The 13,547-nt window shown below is 41.5% G+C and overlaps 1 protein-coding gene across 2 annotated transcripts in view; it reads left to right on the forward strand.

Annotated features, from left to right (window-relative positions):
* Window positions 1-7,828: 7,828 nt before the first annotated feature.
* Window positions 7,829-13,547, forward strand: part of LOC131471763 (ubiquitin-conjugating enzyme E2 E2) — a 41,611-nt gene continuing 35,892 nt past the window's right edge. Inside the window, exons 1-2 of one of the 2 annotated variants that reach the window (XM_058648494.1) lie at window positions 7,829-8,030; window positions 11,707-11,890. In XM_058648494.1, coding sequence (XP_058504477.1) covers window positions 11,715-11,890 — 176 coding nt within the window. In that variant the 5' untranslated portion in view covers window positions 7,829-8,030; window positions 11,707-11,714. The remainder of the gene's footprint in view (window positions 8,031-11,706; window positions 11,891-13,547) is intronic. The other variant, XM_058648496.1, reaches the window with a different exon arrangement.

Below are 13,547 nucleotides of genomic sequence, written 5' to 3' on the forward strand. Positions count from 1 at the left end.
TGCTTTTTCGCTGGATATTTCAACATTTATGGGCCACACACACACACATGTCAGAATCAAGGATTAAACAAAGAAAAACAAGGAGACTTCACAGGACCGGCCTTGATTTTTCCAACCTCCTACGAAGCTAAAGTTTGTAAAGTTTGTTTGTTTTTCCAGAGTTACATGAGAAGTGTCACGTCACTTCACGTCACGTGACTCTGCTGCGGCCAAAATCCACTTTCACGCTAACGCGTCGCTGATATTGAAGCAGCAGCAGTGAACAAGAGGTGATGATGAGACACAAGAGACAGGAGGAGCTGGTGATTAGCAAAGGTCTCACAGCCCCACCTTGTGTTCAAAGGCAGGAAGTGTGACACACACACACACACACATTTTTGTACAGCTCACTTAGTGAGGACACCAATAGACAGAATACATTTCCTAACCCCTTAACCTAAACCTGATATAAACCTAATTCTGACCCAAACCCTAGAACCAGGTCTTAAACCATAAACCTTTTAAGATAAATGTCATCTGTTTCTATGGTTTATATTCTCCATGAGGACACTCATACACAGACATGCCTAGACATCCTAACCCTTAAACCAGGTCTTAACCTCATAAAAAGCACTTTAAAGTTGAGAGGACCAGCCAAAATGTCCTCACAGCCTATTAAAGACATGAACACACACACACACACACACACACACAGATTGGTGCAGCTATTCTTGCGAGAACACTGCATTGACTTCCGTTCTAGAAGTCATGTTATGGACCAAAGTTAGTGCATTAAGCTGCTGAACTACCAAATCGAAAATGTCAAACTGGAATTCTCACACAAAGATGATGGTGGGTGTCAAAAATAAGGTCTACTGGACTTTGCACTTTCTCTCTGAACTGCCCTGCGAATGGTCAAAGCAGAGTCCAGGGGAGTCCAGAAGAGTGTGGTTCTCATTGGGGATTTCTGATTGCAATTGGTGGTTGTTATGGAATCATTGATCTGAGAGATGCAGTCTGGACAGGGTGTAGTCACATCCCACTTCCAAGAGGCGTGACCAAACAGACGTAGATGAAAATACCTCGGTATGCCATTAAATAGACCTGCAACCAATCAGACCAATGATTCGGATGACGAATGCAGAGCGACAGAAAACGTGGTGTATTGGTTATCTCGTAACGGCATCTAAAGACTTTGCCCGGGGGAGCTCCATGGAGCAAGTCACTTAAAACGGAAGCAGCTGCCCAATCGAAAGACAGCTGCTCCTCAGTGGCCGCCATGGTGGACTTTTACAAAAGCTGCTAGACCTTTGGGATTGGTTCCCTTTTTTTAGGAGCTTCTGAAGTTGGTCTGTACCAGACATGTCTGCCAAAAGAAGATATCATTGATCACTAAACACCAGAAAACTCCTGCCTACTGTACCTTTAAGTCGAACTCCCCAAGTAAGTCAGTCTCCGCTAGACTCGCTTCAATTGGGGTTGCAACGTTCAGCCAGTCCGAGTTTGCTTTCACACTCTCGTACTTTAGTGAAGCGAAAGGAACCTTCTGAATAACGTGTTCCCCTCCTCGCCTGAGGCGGCGCTGCATCAAGAATTACTGAAGGAGAGGACGAGACAAACGAGGAACAAGAAAACTCTCTCAGCTGTTGGTTTTTTAGTCGGACCAGAGTTTGTTTATTTGGTGTGGATCAGAGTCCGGTTGCACATTCACACCTCCCCCGAAACGGACTGGACTTTCCAGGCAAATGAACTAGCGTTCGATTAAGAAGGTAGTTCTTAATCACTAGATCCAGGTCTTCTTTAAATGATGTTCCCATTTAGATGATTGGACAATCTTGCATATGAGTGGACACTGGTGTAATGAATCTCGCTCTCTAAACAGCGTCCGTGCCAGACGATCATTGATCACTAACGCCCCCAAAAACACTCCTGCCTACTGTACCTTGAAGTTGTTCTCCGTGGTAAGTCGTCATTGCACCGTGAAGATTGGAGTGCAGTTGGAAAAATATCACATTTTATGGTTTAATTTTAGTATAAAGTCGATTTGTGCAGCGATCATTCAGGCACACTGTTACAGATGGACTTAATTTCCTTCCTTCCTTCCTTCCTTCCTTCTTTCCTTCTTTCCTTCCACCTCCCCTCACCCAACATCTGTGTCAAATCTGAGCAGCACAATGTCACCCTCACTCAAGAACACAGAGTACTTCCATCCAATCTAGGGACAGCGATCTGCCACGGGACTCACGGCCTCAAGGGTGACGGGGGGAGAACATGGAGGATCAGGTTCTGGATTGTTCCAGGGGTTAAACTCTACCCACAGGATTTCCATCACAAAAGCCTCCTCAGCAGTGAGCAGACGTGACCTTGGGGCCTGCAGGGGAAAAAAATGAGGAAGTGAATTCACTCAAGCACAGTCGCCCACCCCCCCACCATTCACGTGAAGCCCTAATAGGGCGGTGTCGATCACGCCAAGTGCTCGACCCTCGCTCCACCTTCCCGTCCTCTCACACCGTCTACAGCCCTTTATTATGCTGATCTAATGACTGTGGAGGGGTGTGTGTGTGTGTGTGTGTGTGAGCAGGAGAAGAAGAAGCAGAAACCCTTTTTCTCTTTTAGTTATTTATCAGTTCCTGTTGATCTCATCTCACAGTGGGAGATTTTAGTTAACAACCTCCTGAGATAAGAACAGTGATTTAACAAAGACACACACACACACACACACACACACAGTGTGAGAAGCAGCGAAAGCAGCATGAATTATTTTACAAAACATGAAATGAAGATAACATGAAAGTGTTTTAACAAACAAAAAAATGTGCTTTCAAAGTAAAATACATACATGCATTTATCCACCCATCCATCCATCATTCGTCCAACCCTCTGTCTGTCTGTCCATCCATCCATCTCTCAACCAATCTATCTTCATCAATCCATCATTCGTCCAACTGTCCATCTGTCTGTCTGTCTGTCTGTCTGTCTGTCCAAACATTCACCACTCTCTGCATCCATCCATCCATCTATCTATCTATCTATCTATCTATCTATCTATCTATCTATCTATCTATCTATCTATCTATCTATCTATCCCTCCCTGTTCCAGTTTCTCTCACTCAGTGGTTGTTTTAAATCATTGTGTCATTAAGTTCACAGTTAGAATAAACCTTTAAATCTCTGTGTAAACAAAAACATGACAAACGTGCTTTAAATCCCAGACCTTTATGTGTTTTATGTGTTTTATGTGTTTTATTGATCTGTGAAGGATCTTCCCCTCAGGGACTGTTGGTCGTGTGTAATCTATGACTTTTCTCTATTTATTTCTATTTGAATAAATAATTTTTTGAACTGACATTTCACTGTGTTCACGTCGTTTGGAGCCAGTTATTGAATAATTTATTCCCCGTACTTTTTACGACCGAGCTTCCCCCTCCGGCGTTCCGACAGATCTCGGAGGATTAGCTCGGGAGAAAAGGAGAAGAAAAGCGCCGTGCTTCCTGTGAGCCATTACCTCTGAGTATGTGGTTATTAATCCAGACTATAAAGGCTTCAGCTCTCAGGAATATTATGTTTTACATTTACAGTGTGGGCTTTTAGCTCCAGAGGCAGAGTTACAGCCTTTATACACGAGACAGCTTTTGGAAACCGTGGTGAATATTTTACCGTGATGAGTGATTGGAGATCGAGTGCATTTGCTGCTACTAATGTACTTTTTTACCTTTTCTACTTTGATTTGGTATGTTAATCTGAAAATGCCTGAAATATGAGCAGTGAAATAAAGATTAGATGATGTGTAAGTCATATTTACACGTCAGTGCGTCGTTGAAACTCTGAAAAGATACGTTCTGCTTCATGACGACCTTTGCATCTATTTTAATGCTAATACTTTTGTAAATGTACTTATAAAGATATCACATCCCTTTATGAAAAAAGAAAATCTGCCTCTCGCTGATGATTTATTTAGGCAAAAAGTAGTTTTTTCTGAAATAATATTAAAGAAAATGCTCCATTAAAGGTAAGACCACTTACATTAATGACCATTGAGAAAGAAATCAAACTATTTTGTTAATGTCTTTTGTCTGTAGTTCATGGCGTGATGTTATATAAAGAAAGGTATAAATAAAGCATAATAACTAGATTTCGGTTAAAGGTTCAGGAACCCACCAGAAAGACTTAAAACAGGCTCACCTTATGTTTACATCTTTATTTCATGGTTATTAGACGGCCTTTTCTGACTGAAAAATAAACTTTGTAAGTGGCTCACTCTCTGCACCAAAGCCCATTGAGAATTTTAGGGATTTAACATCACGGCACACATGGAGCATTGATCCACTGCTGCTGTGAGTAAGGTGAAAATCAGTGAGTTTAAATGTGATTTTCTGTGACTTCGGCATTAAAAAGTCCTACTGAGCGACACAGACGCAGCAAAAACAAAGAATAAACTCACTTATTTCATATTCTTTACATTTGGCTGTCATAAAAGGTCTATTTCCCCTTTTTTTTGCAGCTGTAACCTGAGCTCCGTCACATCTGAACATTTCCATCGACCCGGCCGCAGAGCACAGAGCACAGCTGTACGCGCGACTTAATCTGAGGTGGCAGTCATGTGGTTGCACTTAGCATGTTTTAGCTGTTTTGTATTAAGCATAATAGCGGGCCGTCAAACGCCCCGGTAAATGCAACTATACCACTTGTGAGACCCCTCCAGTGACAAGGAGGAGGAGGAGGAAGAGGAGGAGGAGGAGGAGCATTCACGTGTGACACGTTTGACAATTACATGTAAATCAGAGCAGAATGGAAGGGTTTGGGGCTGTAACTTTAACCGTCCCTGCGGGGGAATTTGTGTCCATTACAGACGCGAGGTTAGGGCGACGCAGACAAACAGGCAACAAGTAAACAACATAACGAGGGCATGAAATCAGCTGTTCATCATTTCACGCTGTTAAACTGACACATTTTTATGCCCATTCCTCAGTTTAAATACCCCCCTCCTCTATCGCCTATTAAGATATTTATTAAACGTATAGCATTTCAAATGATTTATAAACAGAGGCAGCGTCGCAGGAAACAACAAGCAACTGCTACATGTTTTATAGAGAGTTAACCAATGTATGTCATTTATTATTTTAAAAACAAAACTTGTTTTTCCTGCACGATATGAGACGGTTAAGCCACAAATGGCTTCAACAGCCAGTGAACAGTGAACAGGTTAACGCCACAAAGCTGTCATTTGATTTCATCACAACAATGAGGCGTGTTTGGACTGAGATTAAGGCGGCAGACAGAGTAATTACACACACGCCCTGCGACCAGGGCCGCTGTAACAGAGACGGCAGAGCGTGGGCTAATGCCCGGGGCCCTACACTGCAAGGGGGGGTTCACCTGAATACATTTTATAAATTCGTGCAAGGAACCTATTATTCCTTCAGATTATTATTATATCCATGGTTTCGCGGTCATTTTTGAGGGGGTTAACGTGCAAAAATGCGATATTGGCATAGTTCCCGGACCCGTGCATTGCTCAAGGGCTCTATAGCGCCCCCCTAAGGTGAGGCAAAATTGAGTTCCATCAAATTTCCCGAAACTTGGTGGGAAACCATAACCATGGCCTCAACTCAACAGGAAGTCAGCCATTTTGAATTTTGCTGTCCATTTTTGACGATTTGCACCCTCCGTAAATGAGTGAAGTCATCCGAGTTTGTTGTACAGACATAAAAAAGTGCCAATTTGTACTACACACATCACAGATGAAAAGTTGTCAAAAGGTTTTACGGTTCACAAAACAGCGTGTCCACGGCAACCCTCGAATTTCGACCGTTCACCGCGAAACAGGAAGTGCCCTATGACTTAGGCACACATTGGATTCCACCAAATTTCCAGAAACTTGGTGGGAAGATGTTATAGACCAAGATGAACATGGCTTCAACAACAGGAAGTTGGCAAATTTTGAATTTTGGCATCCATAATTGGCGATTAGCACCCTACGTAAATGAGCAAACTCGGCCAAGCACGTTTGTTGTACCGACTTAAAAAACATACCCATTTGTACGAGACAAAATAGTGAGGTATCGTAAAATTTGGTCTTGCTATCAAGCTTTTTTGGCTTTTTTATCTCGAAAAGTTGGTCTTAAAATCTTAGAATCAAAAACTTTGACTCAGTGAATAACCACCTTAAAATGTGGTCTTAATGACAAACATTTTGATTTATTTTCTCAAAATAGTTGGTTTTACAATCAAAAAGTTTGACTTATTATTAAAAATAGCAAATAAATACCAACAAAATTTGGTCTTACTATCAAACATTTTGGCTTTTTATCTCAAACTAGGGCAATCACTATTCCAAGATTTGGTCTTCTATCAATATCTTTGTCATCTAATAACTGAGATATTATATCTCAGTATAATGACTAAAAATGTCAAAAAAAAAACATCACAAACCATGTTTATAAATGTCATCCGTTGACAGATTCATCCGTTGGTCATGAATGTTTTGAGCAGATGTTAATGGCTTCTTTTTAAGCTTAGATGATTGTGCTTGTGAAAACTGTGAGGCTGATGATGACAGTATTTAACTGTCACCAGGAGGAAATTCATCTCTCCATGTCATGCCTCAGTGACAGAGGAGTTTCACTTCCTCTTTCTAACCCAAAACTATTGCTGTCACCAGTGTGAGGAGGTGTGAGACCTTCACTGTGATGCTGCTGGTTGTGAACTGGCCTTGCTTACTTTATTTATACTTTTTTACCAAAATCCCAAGGATTTCTTACTACCTTTTTTTAGTTTTATTGACATTTTGTTAAGCTGGGAGATACTTGCTCAGACTCTACCTGACTTTATGGCCCTGGGTTTAAAATTTTAAACAACAAAGTTTGTTCTTGAACTTTTTTAAAGCTGTGTATGAGCTGATTATATAAGCACACACACACAAACGCGCGCGCTGAGCTCGACCATTGATTTGTGAACTCAAAAGTTTACGTCAACATTCATTGAACTGTTTTTCCCTCAAAGATCTGACTGATCCACGTTTGTGCTCAAGAATATTATGACGTTTGTTTACCAAACAAACATGGCTGCCTCAGTGTAATTGACCCCACATATAATGGACATAACGTTATATGATTTTAATACATTTAGAAAACAATCTCACCCCAAAACGGTGGTGGGTGAGTTTTTGACTTAAAATTTAAAAAATAATGACTTCTTACAGCAAAGTTTTGACTCAACTTTGACTTCTCAAAATTGAGAAGTAACGGCTTCTCTTAAAAAAGAAGAATTACCATAAATTTTCACTCAAAAATGTGCATTCACTCTCAAATAACTCGCTAAAATTTGGTCTTATGTTCAACCTTTTTGACTTATTGCAAAATACTGAATTATTTTCAAAATTTGGTCTCACCATGAAACCTTTTGACTTATTATCTCAAAATAGTGAATAACTGCAATAAAATGTGGTCTTATCTGAAAAATAATTCAACTTATTATGAATAACTATCTCAAAATTGGGTCTCACACTATCAAACTCTTTTATCTCTTATCTCAAAATTCTAAATAATTATGCCAGTATCTGGTCTTACTGACAAATTACATTACATACCCCAGAATGATGACTTACTCTTAGGATTTGAACTTATAATAATAAATAAATAATAAATAATTATTGACTTTCTAACTTGGCCTGGTAAAATTATGACTGAGTTTCTCTTTCACTCGAGTCATACTTTAGAGAAAGTTTGCACGAGAACAAATTAATAAAGCCATCATTTTTATTTCATTTATCTCGCCGCTCGCGTGCACGCGCCCAGCAGTGCGCCCCGTCAGTGTGTCGGGAGCGCGCACGGAGGCGGTCCGGCGCTGCCTCAGTTTTCTGTAATCGCTTTTTCTGCTGCTGCTACCTCCAGTTAAATAGCAAGGACACGGGAGCGAGCAGACGGCCGTGTGTGAGGATATACTTTTTTCCGCTACCGTGGGATTTACGACGCGGGGATTGCAGCATCGACGGCCAGCCGCCAGGTAATAGCGACACACGCAGTCCGCCGCGCGTCGCAGATCCGCGAAAAGTAAGTAAATGTCCCGTGAAAAGTGTCCTTTTCCCCCGTGAAGAAGGAGGAGGAGGAGGTGGTGGTGGTTGATGTGTGTGGGACGAACCTCTCTTTGTGCCCAGGCAGGGTCACTCTACTCTTCCACACACAATGTGGACACTGCTCCTCCAGACACACACACACCGAGGACACGCACATTCTCGCGGCCGCCACCGCCACCGCGGCTCCCGCCGGTCACCGTCCTCCATCAGCCCCGCCGCCGCCGCCGCGGTGGGCTGGATGGGACGAGCCCGGCAGAAACGCCTTCTCATCTGCGTATTTTCTCCCGAGTTTAAAACACAGGGGCCCTCCTCTACTCCTCTCCCCCCTTTCGTTTTTTACCCCGCTTTGAAAACAACCAAACCCCGCAGCAGTCATGTAACGACCCGACTTCCCGCCTCCTCCCCCCCGGCCTCGTAACGCTAGCTAGCTCCCCACAACGTTCACGGCCGCTTTTGTAGGACGGTTAGCTTCCACTCGACCCCCATTGTGTTGTGTTTTTCTGCCCACAAACGTTGACTTAAGGGATGTTTGTTTCGACGTAAACACCGTGAACTTGTCCGTGTTGTTGGTGGGTTTTTTTTCGGGGGGCGGTGAATACATCATGTCTCCGCATCTTCAGTGGTTATTGAACCGGGTACATTCCCCCCTTATCACCGCCGTGAAACGCCCCCCTCCCCCCCCGGGGGGGGTAGAGGGTCAGCTGTGCTGTCCACAACCACTTCATTCTGTCTGTACATGATCAACATATCACCAGTTATCAGTCAACACACACAGCTGTTTATACTGCTGCTGCTGTGTTATATATCATTTCAAGTACATCCTAGATGGAGGTGTGGATTCATTCATGTCTAACAAATGAATAGTTGTACCCAAAACAATGACCCACTGAATGTAAATGATCTCAAATTTCATCTCAAAAGAGTGACACGTTATCTGAACTGTGTGACTGACCGTCTCAGAATAATGAGCCTCTATCTTGGTATGACCATTTCTAAATTTGGACCGAATATTGCCAAACAACTACTTACTATTTCATAATCTGAACATTCTGATTTTCTCTCCACAAATGTAAAAATCTCCAAAAACAATGTCTTACTATCTCAGAATATTGACTTCCTCTCGCAAAAGTTTGACTATCTCAAACTCGTGATTGACTGTCTTAATTTTCACACTTACTATCCCCAAATTTTAATCTCAATAGTGACTTACCTACTGTCACAATTAGGGTTAACCCCTAACCCTAATTTGTCTCACAATCCTATAACCTTGGATAATTCACTGACTTAAATTTCAGACTTACTATCTCAAAGTTTGACGATCTCAAAAATGATAACTCTAAAACATTGACTCACTAAATTCGTACATACTATCACAAAACAGTGATTTACTTTCTCAATTGTTGGATTATCTCAAAATAATGACTTTTAAAATGTTGACTTACCATTGCCACAATCTCAAAATTCAGACGAAAGAATATCCATTTAAAGATCTCAAAATAATGACCTTCTGTCTCGATATAGTACTAATACTTTTATATTCGGAAATACGATTGCACAAGAGTGACTCACTATTTTATATTTTTGACTATCGCAAAATACAGACTCAAAATTCGGACTCACCATTGTCCAAATTTTTATTTACTATCTCAAATTTGCAGCTATCTCGAAATAGTGACTCATAATTGTATTATTTGGCCTTACTACTTTAAGATTAAAACTCAAAATCTCAAAATACTCATTCTCAAAATGTTGATAAACCAACATCAAAATTCTGATCACTACCTCAAATAATGACCTTCTGACCTACTATCTAAAAATCTCTAAATATTGATTCACCATCTTAAATTTGAGAGTTACATCTAAAAATGTATATCAGTTAAATCCAAAATAATGACTCTTCTGTCTCAATATCGTAGCTTTCTACATCTGGAAATGCTATCGCAAAACACTGAGGATCACAAAACAAATGTCAAATTAAGGCCGATCCTGAAATAGCGACTCATAATCGTAAAATTCAGCCTTACTACCTTAAGATTAACTATCTAAATTTCTACGTACTATCGCAAACACATTGGCTATTGCAAAAAGAAACCAGGATCAAAACTCTGATTACTAGCTCAAATAATGACACACAGACCTAAAATTCAGTCATGCAGTCAAAACATTTAGAATATCTCACAATAATGGCTTACAATCTTTACACAGACAGACAGGTCTGAGACTTTTTTTATTAAGTTTTATTAAGGACGCACAAAAAATGCACATAAGAGTCCTTCAATCTGAACCCATTGAAACACGAGACACCGTGTCTGTGGTTTGATTGTTTACGATTGATGTTCATTATGATAAGGATCACAGACACAGTCTAAATATGTTTTTATGTTCAGGCTGGTTCTGGTTCTGGTTCTGGTTCTGGAGTGGTTGTCCTGCAGATCACTGAGCAGATTTACTCGTGTACCACGTGATGTTAGAATCCTGGAGAGAGAGAGATGCACATATTTACAGTAAAGTAAATAAAGGATCTTCGATGGCAGAGGAAATAGATTCTGCTTCGTCATTTTTGAAAAACAAAATCCATGTGCATTGATCTCCTCTTTATGTCCAGAGTGTCGTTCTGATCTGTTATTGATTATTGTATAAGTGTATTACTATAATTTATGATTGGAGAATTGAGAGCCATTGTGGAAATTTACTAGGACGTAACATTGGCCCCACACAGTCACATTAATTCTCCCTTTTCCATTAAAATAAAAGGGAAAATCACTCATTACACAAGGCTGAAGTATGGTGTGCACTGTGTTCTATAAATCAAGGCCATTAAGGACACTCGTTTATAGTCTTCTAATGTGTCAACCCCAACAATCCAACACTCAGACGTTCATTCGATGATTGTTTTTGACTTACTACCTCCAATCAACGACATGCCAGCTCAAATACTGACTTTTATTTACCTCACTGTAATGATTATTGTATATGTGTATTACTATCATTTAAAAAAACACTCTTATGAGTTAACGTTGACCCATTCCCCCCTTTTCCATTAAACTAAAGGGGGAAATCAATCATGACACAAGGCAGAAACATGGTGTTCACTGGATTTAATAAATCAAGATTTATAACATCGTCTTAACTGTCGGCCAACACTATTCAACACCTACAGGTTGATTCAATGATAGTTTTCTCTAATCGGTGACGTGATTGTGATGTGAAAAAGTATAAAATTACAAAATTCAACAACGTACAATCTCACTTATTGACTTTAAGACCCACAGTCCACATTAACTCCCCGTTTCCATTCAAATAAAAGAAAATAAATAATTTCACAGGGAGAAAACGTGGCGTTCACTGTATATAATAAATCAAGGCCATTAAGGCCACTCGTAATAAAGTCGTCCAAACTGTCAGCCAATACTCCTCAACACCTCACGCTTCATTTGATGATTGTTCCGCTATAAACAAGAGTTAGGATTCCTGCACGCGTGTGATTCACAGATCTGTCAGACGCCTGCACACGCCCACATCAGCCGTTCATTAAATTAAACCTGTCTTGCAGTGGCTCACCTCAAATCTCCCCTTCGGTGATGGCAGACGGACAAGCACTTTGTTCTCACGCTGACATTTATGTTCTCTCTCTCTCTCTCTCGCCCGCGCAGGGCCCACGATGTCCAGCGAAGTGCAGAGACCGGACGACAGCCCCAGCACCAGCGGGGGAAGCTCGGACATCGAACAAAGGGAGTCCGTGCCTCCTGAGCAGGAGCGGGAGCAAGCACAGCCCAAAAAGAAGGAGACCAAGATCTCCAGTAAAACTGCTGCTAAACTTTCAACTAGTGCCAAGAGGTAAAAAGAAACACTGGATGGAGTCTGGCTCTGGAGAGAAGTGCTGTCAGTTTAGCTGAAGGCTTCATCCACACTGCGGTGTTTTCATTTAAAGGTGCATCAATTTATGCATTTTTCTACCTTGGCGCTCTGGCATTGGAAAGAGGAAGCTATTTTCTTGTAGTCAGGGGAGGGGTTCATCTGTCACAAGGTCCTGACCACTTGAAACCGATTTAAACCCGACATTTTTTTCCTTTATAACCAATCACGTAACCAATATTTGTAGAAAGCCAGCGAAGTCAGTCAGTTTTAGCGCTGTCAGTCCAGACGTCGGATGTTGATGTTAGGGGAAGTTAAATTATGTTTGATTGGCTTTTTTGTAACCATCAGATACACCAACGATGGCAATCGACGACGACTGTTTTTGATTAAAGAGGAAAATGTGTGAGTGTGGCTCGAGTCTGAAAGAGAGAGAGAGAAAGAAAGAGAGAGGTGTTTACACAGGGTTTTTGTTTGTTTAACTATAAAGGCCTCTCTCTCTCTCTCTCTCTCTCTCTCTCTCTCTCCCTCTCTCCCTCTCTCTGTGCCTGCGGCTGTGAAGTTATGTAAAAGGAGTGTAGTCCTACTTACGTTGTCATTTCAAACATCCACAGTATTCAGTGCGACACTGAACTAAAACACACTCACACACGTACGGGAAGGAAATTTAAAAAGTGATATTCCCAATCCTTCCTTGTTTGTTTGAAAAGGCTCTTTCCCTCTGTCCGTGTCTCTGTCTCTCCGTTACGTCCACCAGTCACCAAAATAAAACAACAACACAGGCCATGACAGAATGATCTGAGCAGGGCTGGCTGAGGAGGTTCTGTACGTCTCTCTCTGTGGAGGAGGCGGGGCTCCACGTTCGCCTGAAGCGCCGCATTTACGCATACGTGATTTTTTTTTGAGTCTGAGTCGTCACTTTGCTCAGTTACCTGCTGCACGCGATCAAAGCTCGTGCTCAACGTTGCTTTTTTTTACTTGGCGGGTGACACAGTGTGAACACTTCCTTTACGTCGCTCGCACCTCAATCCCAGTGGTAAAAACAAAAGCGCAAACCCAGGTTTTAATGGGGTTTTGAGGGCACTGTCTCCAGCTGTGACCTGGGTTTACACTCCCTATGATTCATGCTGTCGGGTTAAATAAAGGCAGAAAATATCTTAAGAACATAAATAAATAAACACATAGTAAATTAAGGAGTGGGATTGTGCTTAATCTGCATTCACTCTCGGATGAAATGACTCTGCAGTGCTGATTAGCATGTGTGGGAAGACGAGCTGTGGGTGAACACTCTAATGTCTTCATCTTCTTTATCTTTGGCAGTAGTGCAATTTTGCTGCTCGACGCTGTGCCGCATGTTCGTCTTCTGTCCGTTATCGTGCAGATAGCCTTGAATGTTTGTCAGTCAGGGATATTTTTTAATCCCGTTTTTTGGGTCAATTGAAAGATCCAGTGAAAGAGGAAAGAGGAAAGAGGTTCCTGGAGTAAAAGAAACAAAACACCAGCCACTGTAGCACTGACATTCATGGTGTTTGTTTTCTTCCAAAACTCCTTCCATCTCCTCAGTCTCATCCTTGTCTCATCCTCAATCTCATTCTCTTATCTCCTCAGTCTCATCCTCTCATCTCCTCAGTATCATCCT

The sequence above is a fragment of the Solea solea genome, chromosome 13 (assembly GCF_958295425.1).
Source record: "Solea solea chromosome 13, fSolSol10.1, whole genome shotgun sequence".
NCBI classification, from domain to species: Eukaryota; Metazoa; Chordata; class Actinopteri; order Pleuronectiformes; family Soleidae; genus Solea; species Solea solea.